This window comes from Ochotona curzoniae, unplaced genomic scaffold (assembly GCF_017591425.1).
Source record: "Ochotona curzoniae isolate NIBS_2020 unplaced genomic scaffold, NIBS_Ocur_1.0 scaffold_4683, whole genome shotgun sequence".
Classification (NCBI taxonomy): domain Eukaryota; kingdom Metazoa; phylum Chordata; class Mammalia; order Lagomorpha; family Ochotonidae; genus Ochotona; species Ochotona curzoniae.
The window spans coordinates 23,936,940-23,952,065 of record NW_024467121.1 but is presented as its reverse complement, the minus strand read 5'-3'; the positions used below and the strand labels follow the sequence as shown (position 1 = coordinate 23,952,065).

The 15,126-nt window shown below is 36.7% G+C and overlaps 1 protein-coding gene across 11 annotated transcripts in view; it reads right to left on the bottom strand.

Moving 5' to 3' along the window:
* Positions 1 to 1,146: 1,146 nt before the first annotated feature.
* The window catches only part of CEP170 (centrosomal protein 170), a 111,765-nt gene continuing 97,785 nt past the window's right edge, over positions 1,147 to 15,126 (bottom strand). For 10 of the 11 annotated variants that reach the window (XM_040967811.1, XM_040967807.1, XM_040967809.1 and 7 more), the window contains 4 exons: positions 11,313 to 11,401; positions 6,505 to 6,598; positions 5,583 to 5,634; positions 1,147 to 3,459 (listed from right to left, as the gene is read on the bottom strand). In XM_040967811.1, coding sequence (XP_040823745.1) covers positions 3,170 to 3,459; positions 5,583 to 5,634; positions 6,505 to 6,598; positions 11,313 to 11,401 — 525 coding nt within the window. In that variant the 3' untranslated portion in view covers positions 1,147 to 3,169. The remainder of the gene's footprint in view (positions 3,460 to 5,582; positions 5,635 to 6,504; positions 6,599 to 11,312; positions 11,402 to 15,126) is intronic. The other variant, XR_005882485.1, reaches the window with a different exon arrangement.

The window sequence follows — 15,126 nt, the reverse complement described above, 5'->3', positions numbered from 1 at the left end:
CAGGAATCTTAGTGTGTGAAAAAGTACCTGGTCTGTGTTAGGGAATTACTACTTCTTTGTTAAATACATCTGACTTGGGCTATGTTGAGTCCACAGGATATAAATGAGAGGTAAATTTTATATGACAAAGAACTGCAGATAGCTTTCTGTAAAACCATTTCATAAGGTCACAGGCCACCTGGACTACCAGGGATTGATAATAAAAGATGTCCTAATGGGGCAGATCAGAAAAGTTGGAGAAGTGTATTCCTAGCTCACAGCGAATGAGTTTGATTCTGAAGCTTCTAGATTGGCTTCGCTTTCAAACACTACCAATATTGTCAGGCAAAGAGATATGGCAAGCAAATCCAAGGAAAAATGAAGGTAGCAAAATGACACAGAAATGTTCAAGGTGAAATATCTGTCTAGAAAATGAAGATTATTCTGGTGACTGAATGCTGTCGGGCAAGAGAAGAGAAAATGCGAGCTGTGGCCCAGCCTTGGGGCAGGTGGTCCTGCCTTCAGCTGAGGTACACTCAAGCAAGGGAGGTGCCCTGCTCGGCTGGAGGGACCTTGAAGAATATAAGGGCTGTGGATAAGCAGCAGATGGAGGGAGCAAGACACAAAAGTACCAGGGAATGAAAAGTTAAAGCTGGCCAAGAAACATGTAAATGGTGGCAAAAACTGTATTTGGGCACACAGGTAAACTTTAGGAAAGGGACAGTAATTCAAAGTTTCAAGTGGCCAGACTGTGAAACTCAGAACGTTGAATTGTATGTATGAAGACATTCAAGATTCTTGAGCCTGAATAATCTTAAAGAAAGAAATCTAGTCTAAATTAACAGTTCGGAAACTTAAGCTATTCTAGACATTTAAAATTTCAACTCCGTTTCCAAAATATATCACTGTCATAAACATTTCTGAAGATAAAAAGTGTCTAAAAATAAAGACCTTATTTATACACAATAAAGTTTAAGCCAAGTGAGTTATATTCACTATGACTTATTAAGAAACTTTTTCTTTAATTAAAATATATGAGTTCTTACACGATTACGTGTTAGAAGATTCTCTTTTTAAGCTTGGGAAAATTGTATATTAAGAGTTAACTTGGTAAATTGATGAAGCATTAGCAAGCCAGATGATAAAATAAATAAAATGTACATTGTATAAAGTTCCAGAAACACTTTATTTAAAAATGGGAGTTGAAAATGCATAACAAAATAACATAAGTAATAAATGTAACAAAAATAAATAAGGAGAATAATGTATTCATACAAAATAAAAATAACATAGTAAAAGGCCAAATGTTTATAACTGAACAAAACTGTGTAACGCTTAAACAATAATGTAAGTAGAGCAGATGCTAATGTTTTCCTAAATTCCTTACCTTCCATTTTCCACATGGATATAATCAGTACCCAAACTTTAAATAAAAGGAGGAATAATGGTGACTATTTTGAACAACTTTTCTTCAAATGGATCGACCCTGTATTGTTTCATTCATTTCATTAGAGCATTTATATTTTTTTAATTTATGCTTCTTAGGCCCTTTTTAAACTCTATCTTTATAGATAGAATGAGAAATTTACCTTTACAAGGAGGAGAGTTCATTTATTTTGTTTTTAATTAAAAAAAATATGAGATCCATTATATAACAGACTTGTTTTTACATCTCTACAAAAGAAGGTTTGTTGCATCTCTGTTAACTGGTCCAACAGTACAGGGCTTCTTAAATCCTGTAAAGTTTTGACATGTAGTTACTTTGTTTCTTAAAACACATGTAGCACAGGATTATTGCTGAAATGTTGAAGATCATTTCATTAAAGTTGCAGTTTCTCTTTTATAGACTGCTGGAGTCAAGGGGAAAATACAGGTCTAATAATATTTAATTGAGTTAAGATTCATCCAAATTATAGTGTTCTGGAAACACAAAGATAAGTATTTTCTTTTTAGACTTATCCAAAAGTGAACTTACTGGGGGAAAAAAAGAGCTTACAGAGGATGCGTCTCCCAGGCTTCCTGTTCAGTAGTAGCACAGGTCCAAAGCCTTTGTCTTGCAGGGTCCTTAGAAGTGTGCTAGTCTGAGACATTATTACTGGGTCCTACAGGGAAACACACAGAAGAAATTCATCGCTCGGGAGTCAAACTACCAACTAATCTTATGACTACTGGTCCTCCAAGTCTCCTAATGAAGAAAATTTTAACCTCATGATCATTTCAAGGGATTTTTTTTTCTTTCCAACTGTCACATATAAACTTGGTAACACAGGACCAATATACATGTTCTTAGCTTTAAAAATATACTCCACCTGAACTATCTGTCTAGTTTAATCTTTCTAGTTATCATTGAACCTAAGATGAGAGACAATATCTTATTTCCATTAAAAAATTGAAAAAAAGTGCCAAATTCACTTTTTGGAAAGTGGAGTAAAACACTGTGGGATTAAAACAAATACAGTATTATCAATTGCCTATGTACAAAGAAGATGGTTAGTCCTTATTGATATATCATTATGTCCACCTACCACTCCCAGTAAATCTTAGTGCAAACATAATAGTTAATCTCCGTAAACCCCAAGACAATTTACGAAACAACCAAGTTATATAAATCACAGCTATGTTGGAAAATTTTAGGACACAGAATGATTCTTGTGAAAGGTCTGCTTTACTGTGGCGAGTATTATGTCACTGTGTCCAGTGATAATGAGTACTAATATAAATCCTATTATTAAGAAGCAAATACAATGGTTTAACAAATCTGTACAGATGAAGTGGAAGTCCATTTCAAGGAGCAGCTTGGCACAGGAGACTTGGGGGTTCAGAAATGGTGGATAGTTTTTAGTTTGTCTGTAGGTCACAGCATGGCTTAAAAGAAAGACAAAGGTCTATGATGGGAAAGGGTACAACGACATAACACCATTTTGAATATCATAAAACTACAGAAGGTGAAACTGAACAGTCCCCTTTTTCCTATGTGTGCGTCAAATGGGTATTTAAATTGTTTGAAAAGATTAATATGGCATCACACTATAGGTAAAAAATAAATAAATAAAATTAAGAAGACAGGGATAACAAATTGTAGTTTCACCAAGCTGTCTTGTTTTGTGTAAGTCAACACTACGCTGCTTCCAATTTCCTAGTCAATCCACAGGCTGTTATTTTTTTTTTTTTTTTAACAATCAAGAGAAAGTCATTCCTGTACTGTAACATCTTCCTCTTCCCCATCAGGGTTGAACCTGTTGAAATGTATACTGAAGTCAGCCTCAGATTCGGCATTCTCAAATTCTGCTGAAGCTGACATAGCAGCAGGATGAACAGCCCTCGCTTCTGGTTGGCAAAGTGTTGGTGTCTGACCGGGGCTGCTGTGGTTGTTCACAGGACTGGTTTTCTGTTTTGGTGGAGATGGCAAGATGGCATTGGGAAATCCCATGTTATTCAGAGCCTCCAAAGTTCCATCCGGGTCAATCATAGCATTGATTGCTGGAGAAAACAAAAAGGAAGAGGAGTGCAATTAAAATCTAAAAGGCATAGGACATAATTCTAAACCGTGCAGTTAAATTTGAATATGAACATGAGGTAGTTTGGATAGTTCAATTAACAGTGTGTTTGTGTGATTTTAAATGAATCCAATCTTTCCAATACTGTACTCAATACCTCACTCTTAATAATTCTATGACTGATTGTACATTAAACAATCTTGAATACTTGGTCTTATGAGTCATTTGTGGGCATTTTGAGATTAAGACTAGTATGTGGAACTCAAGAAATACAATTTTTTTTAAAAAACTGATTTCCATTATTATGAAGAAATAGTAAAAAAATGTTAGTTGTTATTTTTAATATACACCCCTCATCCTATTAACCAATCAGAGAATTGTGGGTTAAGAGCTAAGACAAGGTTCAGAGTATCCTAGAGGCTGGGGAGGCCAGAGAAACATTAGCATGCTTTGAATATATTGTAACATGTTGTCATAGACCCTGGAAGAGTCTAGGGCATCCACTGTATTTGTGCACCACTGACCTATAATGGTCCGTGTCTCAGTAATATCCTGGGGCAGTGCCAGCAGGCAGAACATACATTGCCATGACAATGAAAGCAACCAGTTGCAGATCAGCTTTCAATATAAAATTTCTTTACCTTGAGAAGGAAAGTTCTCATTATTTTCACCTTGCTATTGGACCGAGTAGGTAGTTGGCAGAAGGAGGCACTGTAGATCCAACAATCACTTAAAAATATACCCTTATTCTACCAGCTCACAAATTGTGCTAGCAAGTGACTTCTGCTTGAGAGATACTTAATCCTTAGATATGCAATGCTGAATAAAGGTTAAGGATTAGGCACTTACATAGTATGCCTACGATCATTCAACAAATAAAGACTGAGAGGAATTAACAGTTGACTCAGTCCTACTTATTGGGTCAAGATACACACAATCATTTATATATGACCTGGATTTCCCAGGAACCAAACCAAAGTCTCTGTCAAGTTGAGGTGGCAAAACTCAGGAGTCAAACATTCATTTTCTTGTCCTTCTGGTCCCCAAAGCTCAGATACACTCCTTTCTTGTGGTCCAAGCAACTATTATTTCTCATAGAATATATGGACATTTGAGGTCACACCACCAGTACAGTTTAAGAATTATCAAATTAAATAATGCTAATTATCAAAAAGATTTTAAACTATATATATACTTCATTATTTTATATTATTTATAATCATTATACTTAGTTTATAGCACCTAGCCTATTATCAATTATAAACACTAAGTATTTTAAAGTTTTTATATCAGGTTTGTATAATTTTATTTTCATGAGAAATCTGAGGGGATGGAGTTGCAGCAGAATGCTAGTATCCTATATGAGAGCCTGTCTGAGTCCTGGCTGCTCAATTTCTGATCCAGCTCCCTGGTTAAGGTACCAGGGAAAGTATCAGAAAATGGTCCATTTAAAGCACTGGGAAACAAAGAAGCATGCAGTACACATCTCTACTCCTGAACAAAAGTAGACCCCAATAAAACTGTTAAATATACCTTGACAACAAAATGCTAGACTCTACCACTGCTTATGTCTACAATGTCATGACACAAGTTAAAGGAAGAATGCTGGAGTAGAGACTCCAGCTGAAGGACTGTATTACTGTCAAATACAGGGGACAGTGGGGCAGAGAGAGGGGAAATGATGAAGAGAGGAAAGTGAGGGAAAGGGAAGCATCCCTACACCTACAAACTATAAAATGGAAAACAATTTTTAAAAATTATTTCAGAAAAGAAAGAAAATGGTCCATGTACTTAGGTCCCTGCAACCTCCCTGAGACCCCAAGTTCTTGGCTCTTTGACCTGGCCCAGTTCTAGCCACGGCAGTCATTTTGGGAAGGGAACAGCAGATAGAAGATCTGTCTTTCCCTCCCTATCTCCTACTCTCTCTGTAACTTCTCAAATATATAAACACATCTTTAAAAAAATAATTGGTTTGTATATGCTGAAAGTATATTCATACTTTTCACATGTCATTAAATAAAATAAAATGAATATTGTGAGGAACACCCATAAAATGTACTTATTAGAAAATGCCAACTCTCTGTACCAGTTCAGTAGAAAATTTACCTTGTAGCTGCTTTTCAACTCTTTTCAGCTCCTGTAAAATTGAAGAAATTTCCTGCAGGGAAAACAATAGCAAAAATTGGCTTGCTTTAGAATATTTACATTTGATAAAAAATGAATCCTACTTTCATTTTATTTTGGGCATTTAACATTAACTATGTGATACTGTATTATTTTAAAGCAGCATGCTATGAAATTATGATAATCAGTGAATAAGACTTAAATTTTAAAAACCACTAATAATGAAACTGAGTAACTTTTAAAAATAACGATGGTGTAGTAACAGGTTATCTGCTGTAGGCTAGCAACACGAATTCACATACTGCAAAAAAAGAAACGAAGGATTTGGATACAGTGTGTGCACTATCCCAATCCCAGACACTCCGATGTATGAAGCAGTGTGGATCCCCAAATATCCAAAACCTCTAAGATATGGAATGCTGCATTTCAGATAATGGACATTCAACCTGCACAATATGCACAGAGCCTGGAATGTTGATAGTGATCAATAGTGCAGTAACTTTGAAACACTGAGCATTTTCTTTTTGAAGGCATATAAACTGTAATCTTAATATACTAGGATTACATTCCAACAATGCAAATTTTTACACACTCTTTAAATAGAGGACAAGCTCTGTAGTAAGTAAATGAAACAATTCATGTCAACTTAGCATCTAAGCTCAGTTATTATTTCAAAATTGAGAAGTACAAAGGTCCATTTCTCCATAAGCAGAGCAACTTGGAAAAGACCAACATTTGGGAATCCTGTTAGATCCAGCTGAAAGTAGAACAATTTTCCAAATCTGTGCATTTATCTATTCTTTTACAAAAGTATATCAACAAACAGATGAAAAAGAAATGTTATCTTTTCCTTTATACAAACTTCTGTTATTAAGTAGGTTAATCTTCAAAAAAAATATCCTACCATGCTTGAGGTTTTCACAATAGGGACTTCACTTTCAGCTCTTAACTTGCTTTCTATTTCATCCCAATTCCGATCTTTGTCCTTAAATAATATTCTACAAAATGTAAAAAATAAGCATTTTACTTTTCACATTTTAAAACTTCCTATGTTTTGTTAATGATAACACCGAAACAATGTATCTTTTCAGAGCTACACTAGGAGAAAAACCACTACATGAACTAAAATTAAATACTGTGCCAATATTATTAATGATTTAAGTATGTGAGAGATCTGTATTTAACAAATAACAGGCATTAATATACTAAATAATACATAAACTCTTTAACGCTTCTCATTCTTTGTTGAAAATATACTATTAATATAAAACAAACACAGATGCTGATATAACCCCACAACTGTACCTAATATTTGCAATTAATACTATACCTGTCTCTTACAAAGAAAATGCAACTTCTTGATGGAATACCAGCAGCACAGGCATTTTGAGGTAAAAATAGGCTGAATTAATTATGAACAACTATTTTTTAAGACTTGTGAAATAGGCCAAGCACCTAGCTGAACAAAAGGTGAACATTCTTTTAAAGATTGCAAATTGGGAGTACCTAGTGTGCTTTTATTTACCTATTTATTTAAATTTATTTTATTTTGTTTGATAGGCCGAGTTATAGAGAGATGGACAGATTGAGAGAAAGATCTTCCATCCGTTGGTTCAATCCCCAATTGGCCAAATGGCTATACCTGGGCCATAATGAAACCAGCAGCCAGAAGCCAACAGCTTCTTCTGGGTCTCCCATAAGATAGAGAGGCCAAAGCACTTGAGCCAGCTTGTGATGCTGTCCCAGGCCATAATAAAAGAGAGCCTGATCAAAAGTGGAGCAGTCGGGACACAAACTTGAACCCATATGGGATGCTGGTGCTGCAGGTGGTTGCTTAGCTTACTATATACCACAGCACTGGTCTCCGGTTTTCTTTTAAAACTTTAATTCACATTAGTGAAATTGTACCAACTAAGTTGTTAGTAATTAAATTATAACATTATCATTAAAACTGCCCATAAATTATTGGTAAGAAATTCCCCCCGATATATCTTAAATTAGAAGCCAAATTCAATATTCTTAACTTGCAAATTATCACCAACTTTTTATTTGTCTTTTACATGTGATGCACTCTAACCCTCTGGAATCTATGGGACATGACTCAGTAGTTTTAGAAATACTTGCTGACTTTTTGGTTTTCGTTCAAATTCTTTCATTGAATCATCTGCAAATCTACTTTAATTGCTTTATCTGAACAATGACACAGAGGACTCTATGAAGGGAGTGAATTAAAACTAGTGGAAGTTGTTTAGTGTTTAAGAAGCCAACTAAGTGAATATTCTTACAGGTATTTTCCTAAAGTGTTAATATACTAGATTCACCTTATTTTTAAAAGCTACATAATTTAAAAACATCTTACTTAGAAACAATTATCAAGATCATATCAAGGGCCTGGCGGTGCCTGGGATCCCATATGGGCGCCGGTTCTAATCCCCACAGCTCCACTTCCCTTCCAGCTCCCTGCTTGTGGCATGGGAAAGCAGTTGAGGATGGCCCAAAGCTTTGGGACCCTGCACCTGTGTGGGCTACCCGGAAGAAGTTTCTGGGTCCTGGCTTCGGACCGGCATAGCATCGACTGTTGCGCTCACTTGGAGAGTGAATCATTGGAAGGAAGATCTTCCTCTCTCTCCCCTATCCTTCTCTCTGTATATCTGACTTTGCAATAAATAAATAAATCTTATTTTAAAAAAATCATATCAAGCCTAGAATAATTTCAATTACACATAGCTACACTAAAGTCAGCAATGATGTAAATAGAATCAGGGATAAAGATAAGTGAAATAAGCTAGTCAACGACAAAATAGTGCATGCTCTCTCTTACATGAGGCAAGAAAAAAACCCAAAAAACAAAAACAACTCCTTGATCCGAACACAGTGGTTACCAAGGCTTGAAGGGGTGGAGAGAGAAGTTAAATAACAGGTACCAAATTAGAGTCGGATTGAAGGAATTACACGTCAGTGAGAGACAGTAGTTCACAATATCCTGGTATGTGCTGTATGACCAAGAAGACAAAAGAAACTCCAAACTTCCAACGATAAAGTGCTGCTAAAGTGGAATTGTTGATTATTCTGTTCTGATCAGTACAAGTTATATACATAGGTTGAAATCTCACAGTGAAGCAAAAATATGTACAATTATTGTTATTAAAAATTTTTAAAGATGGTATTCAGAAGTACTATTAAATACTCAAAAGAGTAAACATTCCTCACCATTTGCCTGTTATCCGAATCAGTACAGTATTAACAATTTGCTTATGAAAATCATTATGGTTTTTGTGGGAGAGTTCTTGCAGCATTAGGACTGGTAAAAGAAATAATAGCTCTTCAGATCCATGGGGCCGCATCCAGGATTGAATCAATCACTAACTAAAATGTTTTGAAAAACGGTGAACATGTCCAGGCTTTCTCTCTGGTTATTCTTTCCCAAACAATATGCTATAATAATGAATTATAGCACATATATCTTAAATGAGGTTGTATGAGCAACCTAGGGGTGATTTCTTTTATTGGTTTTTTTTTTTGATACAATTTAGTTGGCAGTGGACTGTCCTCCCACCCTCCCAAGTTCCCTCTCCTCCACTCTGTTCTCTCGTCTAGGTTCATAATGTGTGACCATCATGAATTTTTCCAAGTCCATCATGCTTCCTCTGGAGTGTCTCCCAGCCGTGCAGAAGACTGACATTTCGTTTTGGCTAATTATTGTATCCTGAGGCCCTAATGTAGGTACAGTGAGGATTAGGTCTTCGTTGTTTATGGGCAGTACCAATAACAGTGACAGAGGGGACACTGACTCTCTCAGGTGATTATAAACAATCAACCTCTTGTGGATGGTTGATTAATGAATTATATCACAAGCTCTTGTTACATTAGGTACAGGTAAGTGAAAGTAACACTGATTAACACAGAGTAAGATTCACATATGCTATCAACCTAGAGGTGACTGAAAGTAAACAGGAAGAAGTGTATGTTACTTGCAAATACGCATTTTATGAGAGACTTGTGCATCTGCAAAATGTGGTATTTCTTCTAGATAGAATAAAATAAGAACTCTGAAAAACAGCAGTTCCTGTACAAACATTTAAAATTTAATCCATAGGAAGCACTGAAAAAGCTTCAATATTCATTCCTTTAGATTGAACCCAGTAGACATTTATATTTGTAATTTCTGGCACAGAGTTTTAAAGACTAGCCGTTCTTCAAATTACCCTGGAGCTTACCATGCAGAAAGTCCAGGCCTCTCATTTATATTTGAAGATGAAAAATCATGCCTACCTTTGAATAAAATTTCCCCTTTCCCCTCAAAGCCTTTTTTAATTATCCTACCCAGAAGTGATCCTGCCTGCCTGGGCTGTCCTCTGGCCTGGTACGTGACATCCTGTACCACACTTGATGGCACATGTGCCTCATCGTGTTAGGAGAGACAAGATAGGAGACAATAATAGAGACATTTTTTATTCTCCTTATTCTATAAAGGCTGCCATGGCTTATTCCACATAGCAAAACTCAACACTCAAACTGAAGGCAAACATTTTATGTTTAAATATAACTCAAGTATTTTCACACATTTAAAATTTTTCTAAGTTCTGTGAATTTTAAGACAATAATTATTTAATCAATGTCCTCAGCTGGTCATTTTTTTTCAAAGTAACAAAATGAGGAGAGACTCAGTTATATTTTTAGGAATATAAAGACATGATGTCAAGATACAGGAAGAAAGTCCAATCCTTTTCTCAACAGGTCATGTAAAATTTAGCCATCTAGGCCAGCCTTCTAAATTTCCTTCTAATTTTGACTGAAAGATGATATAACCTGCTTTTTAATAACTGAAACCATTTTTAAGATGGTATTTTAAAAGTATAACATAATATATATTTTAAATACTTATGAAACATTTAAAAAATTAATGACTTCTTTTGAATCATGTAATTGCATTATAATTTCATTTTTTAAAACTTACGTTTTTACTTGAGGAGCAAGAAAATAGAGCGAGAGAGAGAGAGAGAGTGCACGTGCGTGAGAGAGCTCTGATCTGGTTCACCATCCACTGGATACAATGGTTAAGGCTGAACTGAAGCCGGAGCCAGGAAATAGGAAGACAAATCGGGTCTTCCAATCATTTGAGTAACACTGATGCCTCTCAGGGTGGGCACTGACAGAAAGCTGGGATCAGAGGCCAGAGCCAGGAATCCAAATGTAGGCATGCCAGTGGGGGATGTAGGACACCTTAGCCACCAGGCTACATGTCCATACTTTCAATGTCAACATGCAGAAATAAGTACTTTTTAATGCAAAACTAAAAATGAAGTTTTTACTTCATTTTCATTTGCAAGGAGCTGCTCAATCAATTGACTGATAGAAGAGCTTCATATTGGTCATTTTGCTAATGACAAAGATAAAACTAAAATTTGAAGTCTTACAAAAAAAGCCCTAAAAGTATCTTAACTTCAACCATTATTCCACAGACAAGCAAAAACATATATGACTAATAATAAAGTTAATCTAAGCAATTATAGCTATTTATTCTCAATTATAAAGAGTCGATTGCCCAGCATGCATGTTTAGCATGTAGTTATTATCTTTAAAAAGTAAAGAGCAAAGCAGTGGCAGCGTCAGGTTCAGTTTCACTGACTTTTCTGGTTTCTACAAGCTGTGATAGCAGGCTTGGAAAAGAGGAACAGGTGACTGCTCACATAGGCAAGGGGTCATAAATACCTGATCTTTCCGGCTGTTTTATCTATCGATTGTCTTATTTTCCTAGAGAACTGAAAGACAGACGACAGCAACAGATTGTCTCCCATGACCTGAAACATTCAAACAAAAACATAGATGTTGAAATATTACCAGAACATTAGCAAAATACAGTGGCATTTAGAAGCATTTGGCATTCGTGTTGATTATAATTAAAACTTAAAAGTACCACATTTATTTTATTTTTTAATAGATTTAATTATGATAATGTTTACATGGTGAAGGAGGATGTATGTCCGTGTAAGCCACCGATTGGGATGTGAAAGGTCGAGGAATGGGGTAAAGATCAGACAACTGTTTCCAATCTTCCCATTCTTCCTGGGGGAAGGGGAGAGAGAGGAGGAGAGAGCCACTCCCTGTAACTTAACCACACCAGTCAAGGATGTGGGATGACCACTTGATGTCATTCTAGGGTCCCTGATGTGGAGCCTATTCTGAGAGTACTAATAAGCACAAAATTTATTACTTATTATTTCACAAAATATAAAAACAAAGATGTACATGTTTGTTCTCTAGGAATCCAGTGGAAAACACAAAATTTTAAAACCTACTTAAGCTGGGCATTGGTACTACTCCATTTGAGATTCATGGCTAAAACAAGGGATTAGCAAACTTCTCTAAGAATTACAGTGAAGTTGTATGCTAAAAAGCTCCTGTACAGCAAAGGAAACAATCAACAAAGTGAAGAAGCAACCAACAGAATGGGTTTTGCGCACTACATAATCAATAGGGTTCTAAGATCCAGGATTTTTAAAGAGCTTCAGAAAATTAACAACTGCAAACTGCATGGAGAAATGCATAAGAGAAAAGAACATTTTTCAAAAGAATAAATTCAAACGGCTAATAGACATGAAAAACCATTCAGGCTCCCAGTAGTCAGGAAATATAAATGCAAACAACATTGATGTTGCACCTAACTCCAGTGAGATTGGCCTACATTGTGGGAGCGCAGGCTAGTAGTACAACCACTATGGAAATCAGAATGCAGAGTGTTACGGGAACTGAAAATTGATCTGCCACATGACCCAGCTATCCTACTTCTATGAATATATTCAAAGAAAATGAAATATGAATATGAGAAAGGGATCTGTAATCCTATATTTGTAGCAGCACAATTTGTAATAGCAAAGACATGTAAAGAACCCAGATGCTTGTCAAAACAGGAGTGGATAAAGAAACAGATACATCAGAGAATCAAGATGGCAGAACAGGGCAGGGACATGTTTAAATAGATGGAGAATCATTAGCCAGGGTTAAGCAGAGGACACATTCCAGGTAATAGGAGAGTACAGGCCAATGGCAGAGGGACATTTGGAAACTAATGGACACGGGAAAGCAGTGGAGACAGTGGTGTGTTGATGCAATAACAAGATACTCCAACAGCTTTCAGTAAGCAGCCGTCTGTGATCCACCAGTGGCCAGAACTCTACCAGCAAGCAGGTGGGAAGGGAGGTTCATGGGGAGCTTAGCAGGTGAACCCAGGAAAAGGAACTGCTATTTGGCTGATTTGTTTGATTTGACCAGGAGCATACAGAGGGCAGCAGACACCAAACAGGTGGTGCTGGAACAGGGTGGATTTCACAGCCAAAACCCCCACCAAAGCCATATCGGGTGCTATTTTATGTAGAGAGGCAAAGGCTCTGGGACAGGACTGCACAGGCACTAAGCTGGGAGTGAACTTATTTCTGGCTCAGTGCATTGCACCAATGTGGTATTTTACAGGTTCCACCCCAAACAGGTCCAGGTAGACCTTAGACCTAATGGCCAGCAGATAAAGAACTTCATGAATGGCTTATCAGGTGCCATTTTGTACAGGGTGGCAAAGGCTATGAGACTGCAAGGACAGCATGAGCTTGTGTTTATACTGGGAGTGAACCCACTTTTAGTTAAGTGCATTGCACTGGTCCCACAGAGAAAATAATACGGACTTTGGCATCCTGTGGGTCAAAATAGTTCCATGTGGCCCTCAGACCTAATGGCCAGCAGGTTCTGGCAAGATCACCACCACCAATAACCTATTTAGGACAACTGGTGTCTCCCTAATCCTGGGAACTGCTTGAACTGGAAGTGTGAGAAAGTTGTACAGACAACAGTGCTGTCTCGGTATGGTATCACAGGAGGTGGAAAGTGGTGAGGAAGGAGCTGGGGCTATGGAGACTGTGGTGAAAGCCTAACGCAAGAGACCAGACCTGGAACTAGCTGGAGGGAGAGGCACAAGCGACTGCAAACAAAGAACTGGGTACCAAATGCAACAGGTAAAATTCAACAGTAGGCCTGTGGGTGACACAGCTTAGAAACCTGCCTCAAAGAGAAGAATCTGTTAACCAGAAGTAGAATGACCAAGACCAAGAGACAAAGTGACAATGAATGTTACTGAAGATTCCCCTGCAAAGGAGCAACCTTAGAGTCAACTGAGGAATACATCAATAAAATGGGGTAGACAAAATTCATAAAACTCATTATAAAGTTTCTTAGCAACAACCAGCATATATAGGAGGTCAAGGAATTAAAGAAACAAGTCACACAGGAAATAGCAACATTGAAACAAAATCAAGCTGAATTATTAGAAATGAAGGGTGCAATAATGCAAAATAAAAATTCAGAGAAAAATCTCAATAATAAAATGAATGAGACAGAAGAAACAATCTTAGAATTGGAATATAGTTCTTGTCACCAGCAAGAAACAATCAAAAAGCTGGAAGCAGAGCTGGCTCAAGTTAAAAGTATTCAAGAATTAAGAAACTCTTCCTTACTGCCTCTCCTTCTCTCTGTCTATCTGACTTTCCAATAAAATGTAATAAATAAATCTTATTAAAAGGGGCCCAGCGCAGTAGCCTGGTGGCTAAAGTCCTCCCCTTGAACGTACTGGGATCCCATATTGACACCAGTTCATGTCCCAGAAGCCCACTTCCCATCCAGCTCCCTGCTTGTGGCCTCAAAGCTGTTGAGGATGGCCCAAAGCCTTGGGACCCTGCATAAAAATATATGAATTAAAAATTATATTTATTTGACAGATAGAAAGGCCCATCTACCGATTCAAATATAGTACCCAACTATATTTTCATTTTTAAATATTGATGACAAAGAAGCATCTAATAACCTTTTTGAACTTATTTTTGTCATTTAATGCTATTCTGCTAAATGCCATTTATACGGTTACATATCAACATAGTTCCTGCACTGGGCCCGGGTTGTTTTTTTCTTTTTAATCCGGTTTACTACTATGGTGATTAAACTATATTTATTCAACTGATGAAAATATCAGTTTGAATATTCACTTTTTATGCCTATATACTTATTTATGTTTCTGAGTTTTTGTTTATTAACAATGCAACTATAGTAGCATCTTTTATGGATGGTTTTATTTTCTGTGTTCCCAGCTATCTGCAGTCATCCAAGTCCAAAAATATTAAAAGCAATATTCCAGAAAGAAACAGTTCAAACATCTCAAAATATATGTAATTCTGAGTAGTGTGATGACATGTCATGTAGCCTGGGTCATTCCTTTGTTCAGTGTATCTACAACTGTATATGCTATCTGTCCATTAGTCAGTTATCAGATCCACTGTCACAGAATCACAGTGCGTGCACACAAGCAACTCTTAGCAGCCTAATGTTAGGTCATAATGCCTACGTCATTCATCTCATTACCCTTCATCACACACGTGATGTTATTCCATTCTGGACAACAGAAATTATTCCATTCTTAAATAGTAACAGAAGCATGACATCTTCAATAAACCAATTACTCTTTTTCAAAATATGTTTTAAAGGTATT